Source organism: Mus caroli, unplaced genomic scaffold (assembly GCF_978045245.1).
Source record: "Mus caroli unplaced genomic scaffold, Mus_caroli_1 scaffold_9, whole genome shotgun sequence".
Taxonomy (NCBI): domain Eukaryota; kingdom Metazoa; phylum Chordata; class Mammalia; order Rodentia; family Muridae; genus Mus; species Mus caroli.
In genome coordinates, this window is record NW_028227264.1 from 66,439,244 (window position 1) to 66,459,021 (window position 19,778).

At 42.1% G+C, this 19,778-nt stretch overlaps 1 protein-coding gene across 2 annotated transcripts in view; it reads right to left on the bottom strand.

Moving 5' to 3' along the window:
* The window catches only part of Arid5b (AT-rich interaction domain 5B), a 183,429-nt gene that overhangs the window by 82,709 nt on the left and 80,942 nt on the right, over window positions 1-19,778 (bottom strand). For both annotated transcript variants that reach the window (XM_021173683.3, XM_029482611.2), the window contains one exon: window positions 9,849-10,079. In XM_021173683.3, coding sequence (XP_021029342.1) covers window positions 9,849-10,079 — 231 coding nt within the window. The remainder of the gene's footprint in view (window positions 1-9,848; window positions 10,080-19,778) is intronic.

The window sequence follows — 19,778 nt, forward strand, 5'->3', positions numbered from 1 at the left end:
TGGGTTTTTGTTTTTGTTTTTGTTTTTGTTTTTGTTTTTGTTTTGTTTTGTTTTGTTTTGTTTTTCTGTCCATCTTGCCTGTTCTCCAGTCCTCCAAGACGACCACTGGAAAGCAATGGAGACTGTGAGAGAAAAATAGCTGTTAGGGAAGCTGTTTCTGTGCAGCTTCTAAAGAGAGTAGAGAGCCCAGATAGAGGAACTGTGGCCCAGCCAGCCACCAATGAGAAGGCAGCCTGAATAGGCAAACCCAAGCGGCCCCTGTCCAAAAGCTTGAAGACTCTGCCTCCTTCCAAAAAAATCCCCATTACCAAATCATGGCAAGCTAAATTTAATTTTAAAAGGGGAAATGATTTATGTGCTGTAGGAATAAAGAATCGATGGAAGCAGAAAGCTTGCATGCATTTTTTTCTTTCTTTCTTTTTTTTAAAAAAATTAGGCCTATAATTTTTTCATTAAAGAATGGTGCCAAGTTGGGAAAGCTGAGGTGCTCTAAGCAGAAAATTACAGAGAGGTGTACGGGGCAAGCCCTGGTAGCCTGGCAGTCTGGGGCCCAGAGTCCAGGAGAATACAGGGCTCTAAGGCTCCTCCCTCTTGCAACCTCTGAACTGCAAACTGCTCCATCTCTTAAAGGGTCCTTACATTGCAGCTTCTCAGGTGGCAAGGGAGTTCTGAGGCCTCCGTCAGGGAGAGGAAATACTGGGCAGTGTGTGGCAGAGACCAGGGGATAGCATGGGCTGAGGCAGGGACAGAGGCGATCACCTGGGGGACAGGGTAGTAGTTGGCACCATGGCTTGAGTCTAAACCAGCGCTGTTCGGACTTTGAATACTCCAGATCATTCGTTTTCTACCTAGTCCCACTTCTCTCAGTCTCTGCACTTAAAGCCATGGACACCACTGGAAATCCCTTGTGTAGAAACATGGCGGTCAGCTATCTGCTTCCAGTTGTCCCAAAGTCAAGTGGTTGGCACACTGTTTCTCACCAGAGTCTGGACTCTTAGGCAGTCAGGTGGGAGGGGGAAAGATCACACCATAGGACTGGAGTCAAGCGACCTAGGTTCAAATCCTGGTCTACCCACTTGCTGGCTGGGTTTCATTGCTATACTCCGATGGCTTTATTCATAAGCTGTGAAGAACAGTGACCACAGAGCTTGTGTGTCTGCTCACTCATTTTATTATTACACAGAGTTTATTACACAGTGACTGCATGTAACCGCTTTCCTGGTCCCTGAGCTGTGAATGAGACAGAAACGGTGTTGCGTCCGTGAGGAAGGGCTTACAGTAGTGTGTGTAGAGAGTGGGAAGACAGCCGGTGAATCCGTAAATAAACAATTATAGGAGTAATTTTAGATGATGGTGAGTTGTGGGAAGATAATAACATGCTGGATGAAGGGATTGAGCTGGACTTGTGGAAGAGGGATGGCCAGATTCTGTCTCTCTGGGGAGGAGACAGTAGGTCAGAGGCCTGAGTGATGATGAGGAGACTCACGGTGCCTGGGGGCGACACACATTCCAGACAGACAGCCAAACGAGTATTTCTTGCTAGAACAGATGCTGAATGACCTTTAGTACCACCTCCTAGCTCATTTTCCCAAGGAGCTGCCACAGAAATAAAACAATTTTGTGGGTCTTTTCATCTAGACTCCAGTAAGCAGCTGTGGTTGTGTTTGGGTGGCATAGAAGGTTCTAGTGACAAGGAACGTTCAGTAGGTATGCATTCATCTTCACAGCAATCTAGGAGGTCTACTCCAATAAGGCGTGGTCCATAACTACTATGCTAGGACTAAGATACGCTATAGCTTGTCATTTTCCTGTCCATAGACTCCAGGGTGAACAGTGTGAGGCCGGGGGGGGGTGGGGGGGGGGGTGGGCATTGGTCTTGATCATTTACCAGGAACAGAACTGTGCTTGGCAAAATAAGAATGAGACCCCCTGAATGAGTAGGTGGGATTGTGCCATACATCACTCACTGAAGCTAGGATTTAAGCGTCTCCAAATAGTCTTAGCAACAAGGGGAGAACTTAATGATTCAATTTCCCCTGTCAGGGCACCGTGAGTTACACCAGTGAGTATCTCCATGGATCAGAAAATGTTTTGTTGTTGTTGTTGTGGTGGTGGTGTTGGTGGTGATTCATTGATTAAAAGCAGGGTTCAGAAGACCTGACTTCAGTTCCATTGTCACAGAGAGACCCTAAGAACACTTGCATGCGCGCACATGTGCCTACACAAAGACACAAACTGTACACATGGTTAAAAATAAAACAAATCTTTAAAAGTAAGATTAAAAATGTTTTTATTACTTCATGTGCATGTGTGTCTTGCCTGCATATATGTAGGTATACCACCTGTGTGCCATGGAGATCAGAAAAGGGCGTCGGGTCCCCTGGAACTGGAGTTATAGATAAGCTGCCTTGTGGATGCTGGGAACTGAATGTGGATTCCCTGCAAAAGGCAGCCAATGTTCTTAACCACGGAGCCATCTCTCCAGCCCTCCAAGAAGATTTTTGGTTTTTTTTTTTGGTTTTTTGAAACAGGGTTTCTCTGTATAGTCCTGGCTGTCCTGGAACTCACTTTGTAGACCAGGCTGGCCTTGAACTCAGAAATCCACCTGCCTCTGCCTCCTGAGTGCTGGGATTAAAGGCGTGTGTGCCACCATGCCCGGCTCTCCAAGAAGAATTTTAAACAGAACAAAGAAAGCTTTATATTGAAATTCATTCCTATACCCTCACTTTTCATAATAGGTCTTTTGTGTGTGTGTGTGTGTGTGTGTGTGTGTGTGTGTGTAATTAACAAGGTATAATATATCCCAAGCTGGCTTCAAACTTGCAAGGTAGCCAAGGATGACTTTGAACTTTTGGTCCTTGGGCGTCTAGCTCCCAAATGCTGGGATCAGAGGCAAGCGTCACTATTCCCAGACAATGTGCGGCTACAGACTGACCCAGAGCTTCAAGTATGCTACCAACTGAGTTGCAGCACAAACACGTATGAGTTTTTTAATTAAAAAAAAAAATCTGGTTATAGTGGGGAATATATGGAATATATGGATCTGGTTTTGTCATGGAGAATCAGTTACTTTCTAGATGAAATACTAGGTCAAGGGTTAGTCAACACAGACAGTCTCTTCCTTCTGGGGTAAAGGTGAATTTATCACACCCGTGAGTCCTAACTGGTTAGTAACTCTCTGAGTCCTCCCGGCTACAAAAACCATGCGAGTTGTTTTAAAATATCCTTTCAAGTTCTCCCAAAAGAAAAAGGCAAGAGCTAATTCTCAGCATTCCTTAAGTCCTGACTCTAAATCAATTCATAGCAGCAAGATAAAACATCTTTTCCTAAATCCCTAAGTGGGTTGGGATACAGGCTACCAGTCCCTCTGACCAGGGTGGTCCCCTCTCAAGCCCCCTTCCTACCCACAGCCCAGTGGGTGGAGCCCGCGTGGTAAATCATTAGGTGGGATGCATCGGATTCACCTCTACCCACAGACTTACAGGGATTTGCTTCACTATCAGAACGTAAACATTTTCTTTGCCTCTTGTCTGAGAGCACAGAGCAGAAGGGTGACTTGCAGCAACTGTACTCTAGGGATAAACAGACTCCAGGAAAGTTCCAGGAGGGCACAGCGGGGGTTCCTGAAGGTGGAGGCCTTCCGCACAACAGCTGCTTGCCTGAAGCCCCCGGCTCTTTTCGGAATCACTTTCAATTAAAGACAAATGACTGCTTTATGGTCCTTTGGGAGATGGTGACCACCAGAGATGGTGGACTCTCAAACGTGGAGCAAAGCCATTTGACCATCAGAATCCACTGTGACCATGAAAGCCAATTTGCTAAGAGGGGGTGGGTGGCGGGGGAACCAAAAACAGTTTACTTGCAAATTTCCATGATCCTTAAGACAACTGCCTTCCCTTCATTTCCAGCAAAGCATGTGATCCGATCACGTGATCTCTAGAGGGGGAAGAGGCAGCGTCTGATTCATAATGACTTTGCATGTTTTGAATTGCTTTCCACCCCAATTCAAGGCTTCATCCAGGCAGTGGCAGTGCACACCTTTAAGCCCAGCACTTGGGAGGCAGAGGCGGGCGGATCTCTGAGTTTGAGACCAGGCTAGTTTACAGAGTGAGTTTGCGCACAGCCTGGAAAAACCAAAAAATAAAATAAAATAAAATAAGTACGTGAATAATAAATAAATAATTTGAAAATTTTAAAAATTAAAAAAATAATAATAATAAAAAATCAAGGTTCGTCTCCTCTCCTACTCTGTCTTTTCCCTTTGCTCTTAATTCTTTTGGCTGGAACATCACCATTGCAACTAACAGGAAATGGGAAAGGGCAAAGTTCAACTCAGAATCATCTTTAAAGTCTCAGAAGTATCTGAGTCTTTAAAGACTCAGAAGAGTATCTTTAAAACAACCTGTGAGCTGTGGACAACTTAACACACACCTTCATTCCCTCAGTAAGCCCCCAGGAGCTCTAGGAATCGGATTCCCTTAGGATTCAGCGAGAGAGCACAATGATGTCCCATGAATGCACGCACGCACGCACGCACGCACGCACACTGTCTAACCTGAGACTCCTGCAGAAGCAGGTTGATTTCACATGTGTGAAATGTGAGCAAGCCAGATTCAACAGAGGCACACACAGTGGAGCAGATGAATACATCCTGAGACTGATCCTCACTCCAACAGTCATCTGTTAGGAAGATACTGGTCTACTGATTTTCAATGGCCAGCTCTTCCCTGGTGTGTGCGTATGTGTGCGTGTGTGTGTGTGTGTGTGTGTGCGTGCGTATGTGTGCGTGTGCGTGTGCGTGTGTGTGTGTGTAACAGGAGTGACTTATTCTGAACCTGGCAAGACGGCTGGGAATGCCTGTTTTTAAGGATGGAACACGTAAGGGACCTCATGGCAATTGCTGTAGCGAATCAGATGATTGAGCCCCATCACATGATCTCTTTGCGATCACGTGATCTCTTTGCAGCCACGCTTTAGCACCCTCTTTATCTCAGTGTGTAGCCCTTTCCCACACTCCATCCCCAGTGGAACGCCTTTCTTAGCATAAATGCAGCCAAGTTTTTCTCCCTGTAGGCCAGAACTCATGGTGTCTACACAAGGACCAAATACCTAATGACAGCCCATGTCATCTCTTTGTCCCACACACAGTTGACCAAAGCCACGCTTCACCCTGCCCCATACTCTTGTCCAGAAACACACAAGATACCTCAACTGCCAAAAAACTTTAAAAAGCGCGACTTCTGCTTCTTACATCTTGGCAATTCAAAACACACATGCACATGCAAGCATTTTACACAAAATCTTTTATGTAAAAGTGAACCACGACAAAAGATATTTAGTCCTCCTTACTCTTAAATACTGTCTCCACGGTATTGGTGTAAATGGGGCTACCTTTGCAGTCCTCTTTGGAAAGCTAGTGCCTCATTCCCGTGTTGTTCTGGGTGCGCCTCTGTTTGAAATTAGTTGGTCCACCCTTCACACATGTGAAATCAATTGACGTGATGGTATTGTAAACACTGCTCATTACAAAGTGCTGGACCTTTTATGGTTCTAACAGCAAAGGACAGAAGAAATGTTTGCCCCACCCCCACCCAGAGGTTTGCCTCTATAGCACACACAATATAAATGCCAGAGTGCCATTTAACAAAATAGAAGTCATTACATAACCAGGTAAGAGACAGAAGGGGAGCTGTTAGGAAAATGTCTGTGTCTGGAGAGGGACACAGGACAGTGGAAGCAGCAAGCATGCTTATGGTAAATATTTTTCAGGAGAAAACAAAATGCTATTCTCTTCACGCTCCCCGTTGTTGTTGTTAAAAATCCCATTTCCTAATTGCATGTGCGATACAATGAATTTTTATAATGCTTCAATGGGGAGTCTAACGTGTTGTTGTTTCTTTTTTAAATAGTCAATTATCTTGTGCTAAGAAAGCACAGGGCAGCGGCAGAGCTGTGTCACCAACAAGATGGACGAATACAGGCAGGATGTCTGTCGGGGCTGAAGCTGTTCAACCACCTACTACTAATATGATTCAATTTATGCTCAGATCATGGGTTTAGACATTACCCAGCACTGCAAGCAAGAGAAGGACTTGCATAATACAGACAAGAAGGCAGATGGCATGTTATCAAAACCCTTCAAGCCTAAAATAACCTCTCCAAGTAAGGAGGCTAGTTAATTAAAACCAGGATATATTTACTCCATTCCAAATATCTCAATGTAAATAAAAATTAAAATGGCGCTACTGTAACACTGGATTAAATGATGAAATTTCCTCCATTTTTATTTTTCTTTAATTGTTTCTAATCAAACTTTTCATTAAGTGGCTTCATAAAATTCCACAGAGAATTTGTTTATAGGGACTGATTGTAGATTTAAAGGGCTCACTTTTATTGTTCAATTAAAGCTCTCATTCGGTGGACAACATTAAAAATAGCAGGGAGGGGAAAACCTGCCCGACAATGGGGAAGGCTGCTCCACAAAGCAAAGTCTCACTTCAGAGACAAATTTTGACCGCGCAGGTAAGCCATGTTGGTGGGCCCCAGAGAAAACATGGGCTCGTCTCTGTCTCAAAGAGCTCATTCCTGTTTCAAAGCTGGTTTCTTCCCACTCTGGTGACCACTCTCAAGTTTTCTTACAACCCACATTATGGGCAAAATGACTTAAGAGAAACCAATCAGACCCTAGCCAGTAGCGACTCAGGGATCGAATCAACAACAATCATGGTATTTCTTTTTTTTTTTTTTTTTTTTTTTTGGTTTTTCGAGACAGGGTTTCTCTGTGTAGCCCTGGCTGTCCTGGAACTCACTCTGTAGTCCAGGCTGGCCTCGAACTCAGAAATCCGCCTGCCTCTGCCTCCCGAGTGCTGGGATTAAAGGCGTGCGCCACCATGCCCAGCTAATCATGGTATTTCTAACAGATGTCTAAAACACACACCTCCATATTTTAGAACTAGACCAAGGAAGGGAGACAGGGAGAGCACTCAGTTGGTGGACGTGCAACACACACGTGACATGGCTCACAAAGCACAGTGGAGTTTGCGTTCCTAGCTAAGGGGGGGCAGAGACAAGACTGTCCCTGGAGCTTGCCTACTGGCTAGCAGAGCCTGTTGGACAAAGTTCTGGACCAATGAGAGACCCCGTCTCAAACAAAAAGAAAGGTGGCAGACATTTGAGAAATGGCACCCAAGGTTGTCGGTGGGCTTCTCTATGTACACACATGCAGGTGCATCCTCACATACAAAAGTCTACCCACACACATAGAAAAAAACGTATCGAATGCAAGGCTTCCCTGGATCTCACATCCTGACTGTCATCTCAAGCATGCAATGCTACCCTACCCCCAGCTACTACCATGTTCCTACTGGAATCGCTTTCTGTGACACCCACCCCTGACTTTCTTGTAACAGAGTTAGGCTTCCAGGGATGTTAATCCTGTTTTCCCTCTTTAGATTTTTGACCCTCAAAATAAGCAAGGACCAGATTGTGTTTCTCTTTTCAGTTCCCCTCTGTTGTCCATGTCAAAGAAGAAAGCAATAGATCAGTTAATAAATTAAACACCACCAGTCATAAACAATCGGGTACTATCCTTTGGAGAAGAAATTCGGCGGTATTTTTTTAATCTTTTATTTTTGGCAATTTGGAATTCCTTGTATCAAAGACATAGTTGTTAAGTGCTCTAAATTCTTTGCCATCAGCTCCACAATCCATCCACCTGGTGATATGACTAATAAAAACAGATTTTTATAGTCTAGGCATACTGTTACCTAAATTATATTTGACCAATTACTCAAGTTACTGAATGTGCAGCATGGAAGATTCATCTGTGGGCCCCCTGGCACTCTGGGTTATCTGAAAGAAGCGTTTTAGTCATCTGGCAGCCCTTGGTATTAGGAACATTTGTTTAATGCCACTCACTAATTAAATCTATGTTCTTCCACCAACTGTTAGTCGTCGGTTGGAGAAACCCAATACCACATTTTTAACAAACACTTTAAGCCATGTCACTGGCACGGACTACCAGCTGGAGGGTTACAAAGTTGTCTGGAACTCTGGATGTGTACCCAAGGAGGTGGGGGACACATATGGAGTGAAAGTGCTCAGACGGTCAAGGTAAGCCACATGCTTTATGTGTCAGCATGGGCTACTTTCAAAAGAATGAACCATTTGAGGACTGGAACTTGTAACTGTCTGGTGTTAACTTCTCATTTAACCTGCCTTCTAGAAGCTCCTTGAAGTACTGTCTGTTTGCAGAGGCTAGAGGAGAAAGGCAGGGTGAAGAGGAGGGATGCCAGAAGACATATCAGAAGCACATTCACAGAGAGATGCTTCTGTTCGCAAGAACATTTAAAACTCCTTTAGGAATGCTCCAACAACTAACATGATCATGTCTGGACAGGCACACCTATTGCCAACTTTAGACAGAACAGCTTTGAAACGCAATGACTAATCACCCCTAAATTAGCCAAAAAGGTTAAACCATTTTTTTCCATTTTATTACACTATTAAACAGTATATCCGAAGACTCTTAAGTAGGGGAAAACATTCACTCAGTTTTATCCTGTGTTAGGAACTTAGAGACCTTTGGATTAGGTAGTAGGTCACAGGGCTTGGGAGCAAGGAATGTGGGTGAATTTTTTTTTTTCTCAAGTATTGAAAAGTATTGTAAATGCTTACCTGTAAGGAAAGGGTATTTAATAATTGTATTGGTATTTATATTTAATAATTGTATTTGATAATTGATCTGCCACAACGAAAAAGCCATTGGACTATTAGAAACATGACAATATTTGCTTCAGTGTAGAAGGAAAATTAACACACGCATGCTCACATTGTCTCTGCCTTTGGACTCCGGTGAGCTTAAATCTTAGACTTACACAGTCCTTTGTCATAGCCAAAGGGCTCCCAAAGGCACAGATGGTCAGATCTGAAAGGCCACAGTAGATGCACAAAACCATGTAGAGATGTCTTAGAGCTAACTGGGACAATCTGAATTTGAATATTCTGTAAATGAGGTTTCCTTGGGAACAACGTAAGACCACAGAATCAGCCAGTAAACCAGCTTGAAGAAAGTCTGTGTGTGTACTTTCCAGGCCAAGGGGGTCTTAACCTCTTCTCTTCCTTGGTCCTCATGATAAATTGAGCAGGGTACCATCATACCATCGATGGAGAACCACTGACACGATCCAATGTCTTCTCAAGAAGGCATGGTATAAGATGATCATGTCTTAGCTAGCTTTCTGCACATTGTGCACTGCACTGTACAGTACAGATTTCCAAAGATAAGAAGACACATGACTAGTCAGCTAGGACAGGATTCTATATGTGTGGAAATTTAAAGGAGTCAGCACATCTACCATTCATGTATGTATGTATGTATGTATGTATGTATATATGTATGTATGTAGCAATCCATTGATCATCTCTTCTCTCTCTCCACCTTATGGTATTGAATGGTTATAATTTGTGCATTCTTATAGTACCTAATAAAATTAGAAAATTAAAAATATATATATATGTGTGTGTGTGTGTATATATATATATATATGTAACCCAAGCTCTCAAAGAAAGAACATGACGACTTCCAATCACAAAGTCCACCTTCAAGATCAACCAAGTACCTTCCAATTGCATATATTGAACAACAAACACAAAACAATCATCGTTCACCTGTGGTAAACAGGGGCCACCAAGAAGGTGAAGAAGACACCTTATGTTGCCAAACCATGGGGTCTGGGTGGGGGTAGGTGGTCACACTAAGCCCTGCTCCCCAGCACTGCTCACGCCGTGAAATGAGAACAGCAACTCACTGGAATGAGTTTCAAACAGAGTAAAAGAGACGCACTCACCGAACTCATCACACACACTCTCGTTTTCTATCAGAGTGGGGTGGTCAAAGGTATCCCGGCAGTACAGGATCTGGGGGTTTCTGCTGACCACTGCGATGCCCCCCAGGGCTAACGCGAACTGGTCCGTGAGGATGGACGATGGCTTATCCTGGATCCGTTTAAGCATGGACCGGTACCGACAGTACTGAGGGTAACTGAGCACAATCACGTTGGTTTCTTCCTCATCTTCCCCTAGACAGAGAAGAAAACACATCAGTGACCCTTCTTCCCACCAAGAAAAAGAACATTCACAGCCATGACTTAGTTTCAATGGTCACTTCGGATTTGGCAATAGACATACCTTCTTCTACACAGTTCTTTTTTTTTTTTTTTTTTTTTTTTTTTTTGCCACAGTCTGGTAATGCCAGAATCTTCCAGAATTCCCCTTCCCAATGCAGCTTCCCACCCTTAAAGCCTGAGGCCACTCCTGAGTAGGGTCGCTTCGTGGCCATATGGACATACAAAATAAATGATGTCTGTGTCACTTGGCGGCAGTCAGACTAAAACACTCCTTCCTTGAGACTTCAATGTATTTTTCAGTCATTGATGTCACCATGAGAGGGAAACTTTGTTGAGTTTCTATATAATTATTGCTTAGACTTAGATTGATTACACAGTGTGTGTGTGTGTGTGTTGGCAGAATTGTCATGGCACCCCTAGAGCGTTGTCACCTACTCTGGAGTACAGGCAATATTTAGTGTCCTCTCTGTATGGGCCTGGAGGAAGGTTTGTGCTTCCTACTCTTGAGCTCTTGGGAGTCCAGGGTCCTCTGGACTTGTCTTGGCCATTGTGGCAGCAGTGTTGGTTGTTTTAAGGGCCGATGTGCCGTGGACTACAGTCAGTATCTCTTTGTCTTTGTTGGGGCTGTGATGCTCAGACGGCGAGTCTTCTGCCAGTCTGAGTCTTGGAGTTAAGACAGCACGGGTCTTGGTGGATCCAAAATAGATGCAAACAGCAGAAACGGTGCCGGCATCATTTATAAGGACACAATTTGGGGATCACTTGTTATTACAGCATGATTTACCCCAACTTCATTGATACCACTGTCTCTATCTCCCCCAACAACCACACTGCCTGTCTTTTAATGTTTCTCAAATCTATATGGTAACCTAGCTGAGAAGGGTCCCCACATATCCCAGAGAGTCAGTCCCATCAGGACTATCTTCACTCAGAACATTTTGGGCAATGTAGAGAGTCATCCTCTTAAATAACCTTGGCATTAAGGATAACCCACCATGTGTTCTGTCTATTTGCAAAATCCAGATTCTATGTGGAGAAATCCTTCCTTCATTTTGAAGCCTGAGAAATGGCAAGTGCTCCCTTTGGCATCCCCGTCACCTGTAACCGTGTCACATTGAAACTTGGGTTTCATGACCCACACCATCGACACGATGGTCAGCAGCTCCCAGATTTGTCATTTGTATGTCTAGTGGGGAAAATACTCAATGTTTTGAGCCCTGATTGTACTGCAGAGGACTGTGTGAGACAGTTGTTGAGGGTACTGATGCTATCATGGCCATCTGGTAACCAGTGGGAGAAGAATTAGGATAGAAGGGGATGATGGATCATAATCGGGAGTAAGGCAAGGTGTGCCTGTGACCTTTGTACACAGGAGGCTGACACCCAGATGTATCTCTAATTACATTCCCTTAGCTTTTCAGCCTGGAGGCTTCTCCACAAACAGAGATGCTCAGCTGCTTCTAGCATGATGTCTTCACATGCCTTTCCCTTCTTAGACTCCTGCCACTTTGTCAGATGGCACACTTAGAGGACAGCTACATGGAAAAGAAGTCTACCAATGAACACTAGCCCTGAGATTCTACAAAGTGTGCCACAGCATGGGAAGTTGAGATTCCCATGGTAGACTGAGACACTGTCAGAAGCCCACACTGTACATGCGCTAACCTAAGGAGCTCCTGTGCTACTGGTACCAACTCTTATTTATATCTCTACACCGTGTTTGTTCAAGGCATGAATTTGAGAGAATACAGCCAGAAACTGTCAGAGCTCACTCTGTTGAGCATGCTTAGCACCTACACTACTCTCTGTACATAGAAAACCCTGCGCAAATACCTCATAGTCCCCAAGTCTACTTTAGTAGTGACTTTGGCTTTCTGGGAAGATAAGACAACCATACCAGTCTTTCCAAGAGTTTTAGAAAAAAAATGGAAGACGCTGTGCTTTCCAGGGATGGAGGTTCAAGGAAAAGCTGCTTCTGAATTGGTGTCTTGAGAGATATCTTGAGTCATGGGTCTACCTCACTGCTGTTCTGTTCACCATTCTCTCCACTTTCCTTGAGTACTTTTCATAATGGTGCTCCCTCTGCCCTCTTCCCTAATTCCCTGTTTGGGATACAGTCATCTCTCAGGTAATGCTGACACATGGCCTCCTTCTGCTCTCTGTACCTCATCCAGGCTCCCAACACCGACTCTGCCCTCCTCACAGTTTCCAGCTTCTTCTCTTAATTCTTGGAAGAGCAAGCCCTACTGCCACTCCACAGAGAGATGACCTACAGATGTCTACTTCGCCGAAAAACAGTGTTCTCAAGGGCTATCCTGGGAACATTGTCCAAGATCTCCTGGGATACTTGAAATGGGATTAGACTCTGTGTCCCACCCTAAAGGACAGACTCAGATTCTGTAAGACTGAAGTGCAGAAAGGGATAGCTTTACATCCACATGGGCAAGTTCATGCCCTCTAGACTTCCACACAAGTAATTCGGAGTCTGGTATTTTTTGTTGTCGGTTTGCATAGACTGACAGTGTCTTACTTAGCTTGCATTTTAGAATACATGCATTTAAAGCAGAGTTGTATTATATGTAATACTTAAAGACTTATATGCTGTATATGTATTTATGACTTATACATAATATATGCTACGTATTTAAAATATATTATATATATTTATATATCATACCATATTACAATGTAACACATTGCATAAAACATATGTAGTTACATGAACATTATTTGTTATATAATAGTACACATGTGTATTTGTTATATTACACACAAATATTTATTACGTACAAACATACAAGTGCACATATATTAATATATAGTCATCTTACATAGATACTTATAACAGTTATATGTGTGTTTTATTCTTTGTGTGTGTGTGTGTTTTATTCTTATTTCCCTTTTCAAATCTACTAGGGCCTAGAATAAGATCTAGGATTAAGTTTGCCTGCCTCTGCCACATTTCCGTGATTGTTGGCAGGTATCACAGAAGTCACCACATTAAAACAAGCCAACAGACAAACCCTTCACTCAAACCAAAAGGAGCAGGCACAGCTGATGTGCTCAAGAATAGAAAACGCACTAACACTATTTCTGGTATTGAGAATAAAATTAATATTGAAGTATAGGGAAAATTTTTTTCAGATAGTGAGTCTTTGGTTCCTTACCAAGACCCTATAAACAAAATTACAATTTGTGAATATTCCCCAATGTAGAGGTGACAAACTCAAGTTGTGACCCATGCGATTGTCTCCATGACACTGGAAACCTAACCTTTCCTTTTAACCTTTTAATTCTTACTTGGTTAACTCTGCATTATGACAAAATGCCTCAAATTATTATCATTATTATTATTATTATTACCATCATCTAACTTATAGTACTAGGATGAAGATAATAAGCTTTGGCCGGGTAAAACTGGAGAATTCACGCTCACAGAGAACTGATAACTTCACCCACCTATAAGCCAGAATTATTGCACTCTGGCTAAGTTTGTGCGTGATTGGAAGGCCTGCAATGCTCACTGTAGACATTTAAACTATCAATATAATTTTCTCATAGCAACATCCTAACCAGGAGATGGGTAGAAGCCTGAAGCTTACATTTACCAGCCCAATGCTCTTGTCTGTCCCCTCTTCCCTCATTAAAGTCTCTCTACACCAAGAGGCTAAAGGCACAGCTGGGGTCTGGTCTAATGTGGCAACCTTCAGTGATGCCAAGACAAAAATTATGCTAACTCCATTGCTCTTGAACAGAACCACCCATTTGGACCAGAATTTTGGCATTGTTTGGACGGAGGCAAATATCCAACCTTGTAATTAGCCATTCCCAGAGGAATTGCTTTTCATATTTATAAAAACCATAGAGAGCCCAGGAGACCCTCACCCCTTATAGACGTTAATAGAGCCTGCCAGGGAGGAGAGATGAAGAAAAGAAGAGCGCATAAGCTGGAATGGACGTTAAGACTTCGCAAGAGCCTTGCAGATCTTAAGTTCTATGATCCTTTAACTGCTTCCTAAGCCTCTACATTAAATCAGCTTCCTTCTGACACAGCCATAAGAACATTAAACTCTTCAATGGCTGGCATGTTCTATTTCCCAACAGCACGGAGAGAAACAAATAGAAGCAAATGGCCCCTTCAAGAATTCTTAACAGAAATCCTGCTGCTAGACCCATGCCTCCTTTCTCCTTTCATAGACTCATAAATACTCCGATACATGCAACAAGGGCCACCAATAAACCCAGTCCCCCCTTTCAGTTTCACAAGAGACTTTAGTAGAGAAAGCTGCGAACAAAGAATGGATAAATTGCACATTTGTTTAGCAAAAGACAAACAAAGTGTTCTCAGAACAATGATTTTCTTTCAACCACACCCACATCAGACAAGAAACTTCGGAACTAACCGTACAGTGTATTTTTCTAGGACATTCTAGTTCCTTGGGTTAAATACACATTTTATTTTACTTGATTTTTACTCAGTAGAATATAATCTGCCAAAAGGAAAACAAGAAAAAGAAAAAGACTGGTACTCAAGATTGGCACTGTAAACAATGGTTATGATAGTCTATTAAAATGTCATCCCACTTCTTGGGTCCTCCTCCCCAGCCAAAAATGTGAACATGCTTAGCTTTAAATTAAATATTCAAAGGGAATAAGAGTCCCACAATGACTAAACCTCATTTCAACTTCAATAAAGAGAACTTTAACTTGGCCTATTAAAAGTTAATACCTAAAGTACAGATCTTGTAATGCTCCACTGAAATGGCTCTAATCCTGCGCTTATATCATAATTACATGTTTTGTTAACCTCCTCAATGTCATTTTTTTTCACTTATTTATATATATTTTTCAAACTCCCAAACAGAATTCCACAGAGAAACTGTAATTATAATCCGAAACTCCACCTCGACTTGTCAAACAGTAACTGTACACCATGGCTCTCATGGAGTGTGTGTGTGTGTGGGGAGGGAGTGAGGGTGGGGCGTGGAAGGGAGGTGGGAGGAGGGGTGGGGGAAGGGACAGGAGAGGGGGCGGGGCGAGCATTCATCCTGTGAGTTGCTCAGATTGTCTTTGTATAAAGAGATGCATGAAATGGCAAGTACAATAAATTACTGGAGCGGAGACTTTCAAATATCCATAATGCTTCTCTCTCTCTCTCTCTCTCTCTCTCTCTCTCTCTCTCTCTCTCTCTCTTTCTTAATAGTTAATGGTGGCCAAATGTGCAGGAGGTTGAAAACATCCATTCTAGAGGAGAGAAATTTGCTTTCATCTCTTACATAATATTGCAGAAACATAATTTTATCCTCCTGGCAGGGGTGGGGGTGGGGTTGTTTAGGAAACATCACCCTGTATGTTTACCGAAAATCACCATCTAACATCAGAAAGCCTGAAACCAAAAAAAAAAAAAAATCTTCATAAAACCCTTCACACTAGTACTTTATAGAAGCTTGGTGGAAAAAATATGCATGTCCTTTCCTGTGCCTAATTACCTCAACTGAAAATTCTGCCAAGTAGTTCGCCCTTTCGTTCTCGTAATCGTATTAGGGCAAATGCGTCTGGAGGCCAACAGAAACAAACATTTAAAGATTTTTTTTTTCACTTAAAAGATTCCAAATCTATATGGAGCCTTGGTTCGAAACACAATGTCCTTCGGGCTTGCTTCACAGACAACCTACAGTTTCCTTTCTTTGGTCCCCTCCCCCAAGCAGAGATGAATTTGCTAGAGTTACAAAAAAAAAAAAAAAAACCCACTGATGTCTACTTTTGAAACAATTTAAGCAACATCATGTCAATAGGAAGGGCTTGCCCAGTGATCTATGCAGCCTGCTGTCCCTTTCCAACAGGAGACATTCCTTTCTCAAACCTTTATACTTTTTGCCTGCTCCTAGCAACCAACTAAAGGCAAGCCCTCAACTTTGCGTACCTGGCAGCCGTCCAGCCCTAGCTGCAATTGACAATTACACCGTTTCCATTTAATTGCGGTTCTGTTGTGACAGAATATTTGTCATAATTAGGCATTTCCTATCTCCTGTCCATTCGTCTTTGATTATTACTGAACATGATTTTTTTTTTTTTTTAATTTCAGAAAACCCAAGCACAAAAATCCTACAGATAAGGGTAGCTACAGCTGCTACTATCATTACCAACATTGTAACATGCAGGGTGGAGAGCAAAAAAAAAAAAAAAAGAATATAATTTCTCAGAAGGTAATTTTCCTTTCAGTGTTAAGTGCTTTTATTCATCTTACAGTTACTCAATGACTTCCTGTTCTAATTACAAGACATTATACAGAAAAGACATTTGTAAAAGGGGGAAAAATATGCAGGCAGGGTATGTGACTAAATAGCCAGAATTCGTTGAACCGTTTTAAAATTCCAAAGTCGTCCATCAACTTTATCAGTTCCTGGTTGTGGCTATGTGTTGATGTGGGGTGCCCTCAGTGTGTTTCCAAATCTCTCTCGATGCTTCAGAGTTAGTTCTCCCAGTCCAGACACATCAAAGGACAAAGCACATTTGCAGCAAAACCATAGTTGAGGGAGGAAGAGGGTTTTTTTTTTTTAACCCCCCCTCACTTCCCCACCCATCAAAGCTGTTTTACTGGAGGCAGGCCAAGACATGTAGTGGAAAATATTAATAATAAAAACAAATTAAATGTCTGATTAAAAGGGACCAAGAGTAAGATTCTATCAGGAATAGAAATGAAAAGGCCACAAACGATTTCAGGAAAACAGTGTGTGACGTAAATGGTACATCAGGCTTGGACTGTTGTGGTTATTTTGAGAATGGCTGCTGGTACTGTAAGTCAGCTGACCTGCCTTTAACCATTTTGTAATTCTCCACACAGTGAGTGAGTGGGGCAGCCTGCCTGAGATTGCGGAGACAGAAAACAGACCCAGGCCCACAGAACTGGCAATAAAAATATAATGTACTTTTAACATAACAGAACAAGGAGATTGGCTTTATTAACTAAGAAAAAGACTTTAAATGGTCCCTAGCTTGCCATTTGTTTTGATAAATGGAAAAACAGATCTTCCCAGGGTAGGCAACAAAAACATCACTGGAAAACTTTTTTTAAAAAAGGAAAAGAAAAGAAAAAAGAAAGAAAGAAAAGAATACATGATTGCAAATGGAACAAAGGACATTTTAACTACATAACCCAGGATTGTAGCCAGCTGTATCAAAAGACATAGTTTAAACAGACACAGGAACATAAAATTAGGTATTGCTGTGTGAATATCAGCTTTTTACCCTGGACACTGCTTCGTCTCTCCAGAAAGAAAACAACATCACAAAGCTAAATTCAAACCAAATGCAGACATCACTCTTAAGTAGCAAATGAAGCCACTGGGGAGCCAGTCAGCTCCACCTCCTTGGTCCTCCCAAAAGGCCACAGCGGAAAAAGCCACATTCGGGAGTCTTTTTGAATTCCATCTTGAGAATTTTGCATGTCATTTGCATATGATCATCTCAGCCAAATCTAAATGTCATACAAGACAGGGATTATACAATAAGTGCAAGCCTTGGGAGATCACATGCTGGAACCTAGGGGGCCTGACCTACCTCGAATTTGCCTCCCTTTCAAGCAAGTTAACCTCTTAATAAAAAACGTTTGTGCTATTTTCACTTATTTGTCTGTATGCACCTTTGCACCTGTGTCAGGTATCTTCAGAGGCCAGAAGAGGGCATTTAGTTGCCTGGATCGGACCTCAAGTTGTAGGCAGATGTGAACTGCTTCTTGCGATTGCCAGGAACCTAACTTGGGTCCCATTGAAAGGAGCCAAGTACTCTTAACGGCTGAACCATCTTTTCAGACCTCCAAACACCTTTAACCTATGGCAAGTCATTCGTTCCTAGTATAAGTGAGTTTGAAGAACTCATGGAAGAGGGAACTAGAAGGCGCACATCAGGTTCCAAGTTCTGGGCTTAAATTTGTCCCAGTCCAAGGTCAAGCTGGGCATTCGTTTCCAGAGGTTAACTTATCTGTTTACTTCCTAGCCACCCAGGTAAGGCTGCTGTCCAATCACATTTGAACTTAGTTAAAGTCAACTCTCTCGGTTTACAAAGGTCTATTACTACTTCAAGACTCAATCTGCCCTGCAGTTACTAGGACCACATTCTTATAGAGGAAGAATTCAAACCCTTGTTAGCTGAACCAGCATCCAAAATGAAGACAGCTTCTGTTACCTTTTCCCTTGCCCCACCACACACACACACACACTCCACTGAAGTAAATAAAATCGCAATGTAGTACTGATATCCAGATGGAGACATGCATTAATAGCAAGGAACAGGAGCCTGGAACAGGAGCATGGTATATTCATACCATGGTCAACTGATAGATTTTTTTTTTTTTTTTTTTTTGGTTTTTCGAGACAGGGTTTCTCTGTATAGCCCTGGCTGTCCTGGAACTCACTTTGTAGACCAGGCTGGCCTCGAACTCAGAAATCCGCCTGCCTCTGCCTCCCATGTGCTGGGATTAAAGGCGTGCGCCACCACGCCTGGCTTGATTTTTTTTTTTTTTAAGTGGCACCAAAACCATTGAGGAAGGGAGCTGCTCTCCAAAAGCAACTGTAAAAAAACTGGATCCACTCAGGCAAAAGAAAGCCACGAGGCCCCTACTTCACATGAATTCACGTAACTACAACTGGACCAAGCACTGAAATGCAAGAGTTGGAACTCTAAAGTTGTTCTAAGAATGCAGACAGAAAGATCTGGAGGACTCTGGCCTTCTTGCAGATTTGTCAGCACAGCAACTGAAATAGGTTTGATGAAATCTAAACCTTTTGGGCACTGCAGACTCGATCATGGAGCAGAAAGCTGGATATGGGATGGAAGCAAACATCTACAGATTTTATACATACATACATACTTGCATACATACATATATGTACATACATATATACATACTTATATACATATATACACATATACATATAATATACACATACATATATGCATACTTATATACATACATATATACATACATACACATACATATATGCATACCTATATATACACACATATATAATATATACATGCATGTGTGCATACATATGCACATACTTATATACACACATATACATATATGAATGCACATATATATATATGCATACATACATTTATATATACATATGTACATTTATATATACATACATATATACATACATAAATAAGTGTATTTAAGAGATTCATAGCCAGAACATATGAAGAAGTCTTGCAAGTCAATATCAAAAAGACAAAAAAAACCCCTATTTAATTTAAAATGTAAAAAGGAAACTAATTGATGTTGTACCACAGAATATATACAAATGGAACAAGGGAAAATTAGTATCATTATGACTTTATAAGGAACATGAATCAAAATCACAGGGAGTAATTCTTTCACATTCATTAGAATGGCTACTATACACAACAACAAAACTACCAACTGTTAGTGAGCTTGTGAAAAACCTAGACCCTCACACATTGGTGTAAAATAGTATATCCATGGTAGAGAAGCCTCTGACCATTTCTTTCAAATACAGGATTCCTATAAAGGCAGTAATTAATTCCATTTCTGGGACATACCCCTAGTAATGGAAAACAAAACCCGGTATTTATAAGTCAGTGTTGATAACAGCATTTCCCAGGAGCCAAAACATGGAACAGTCC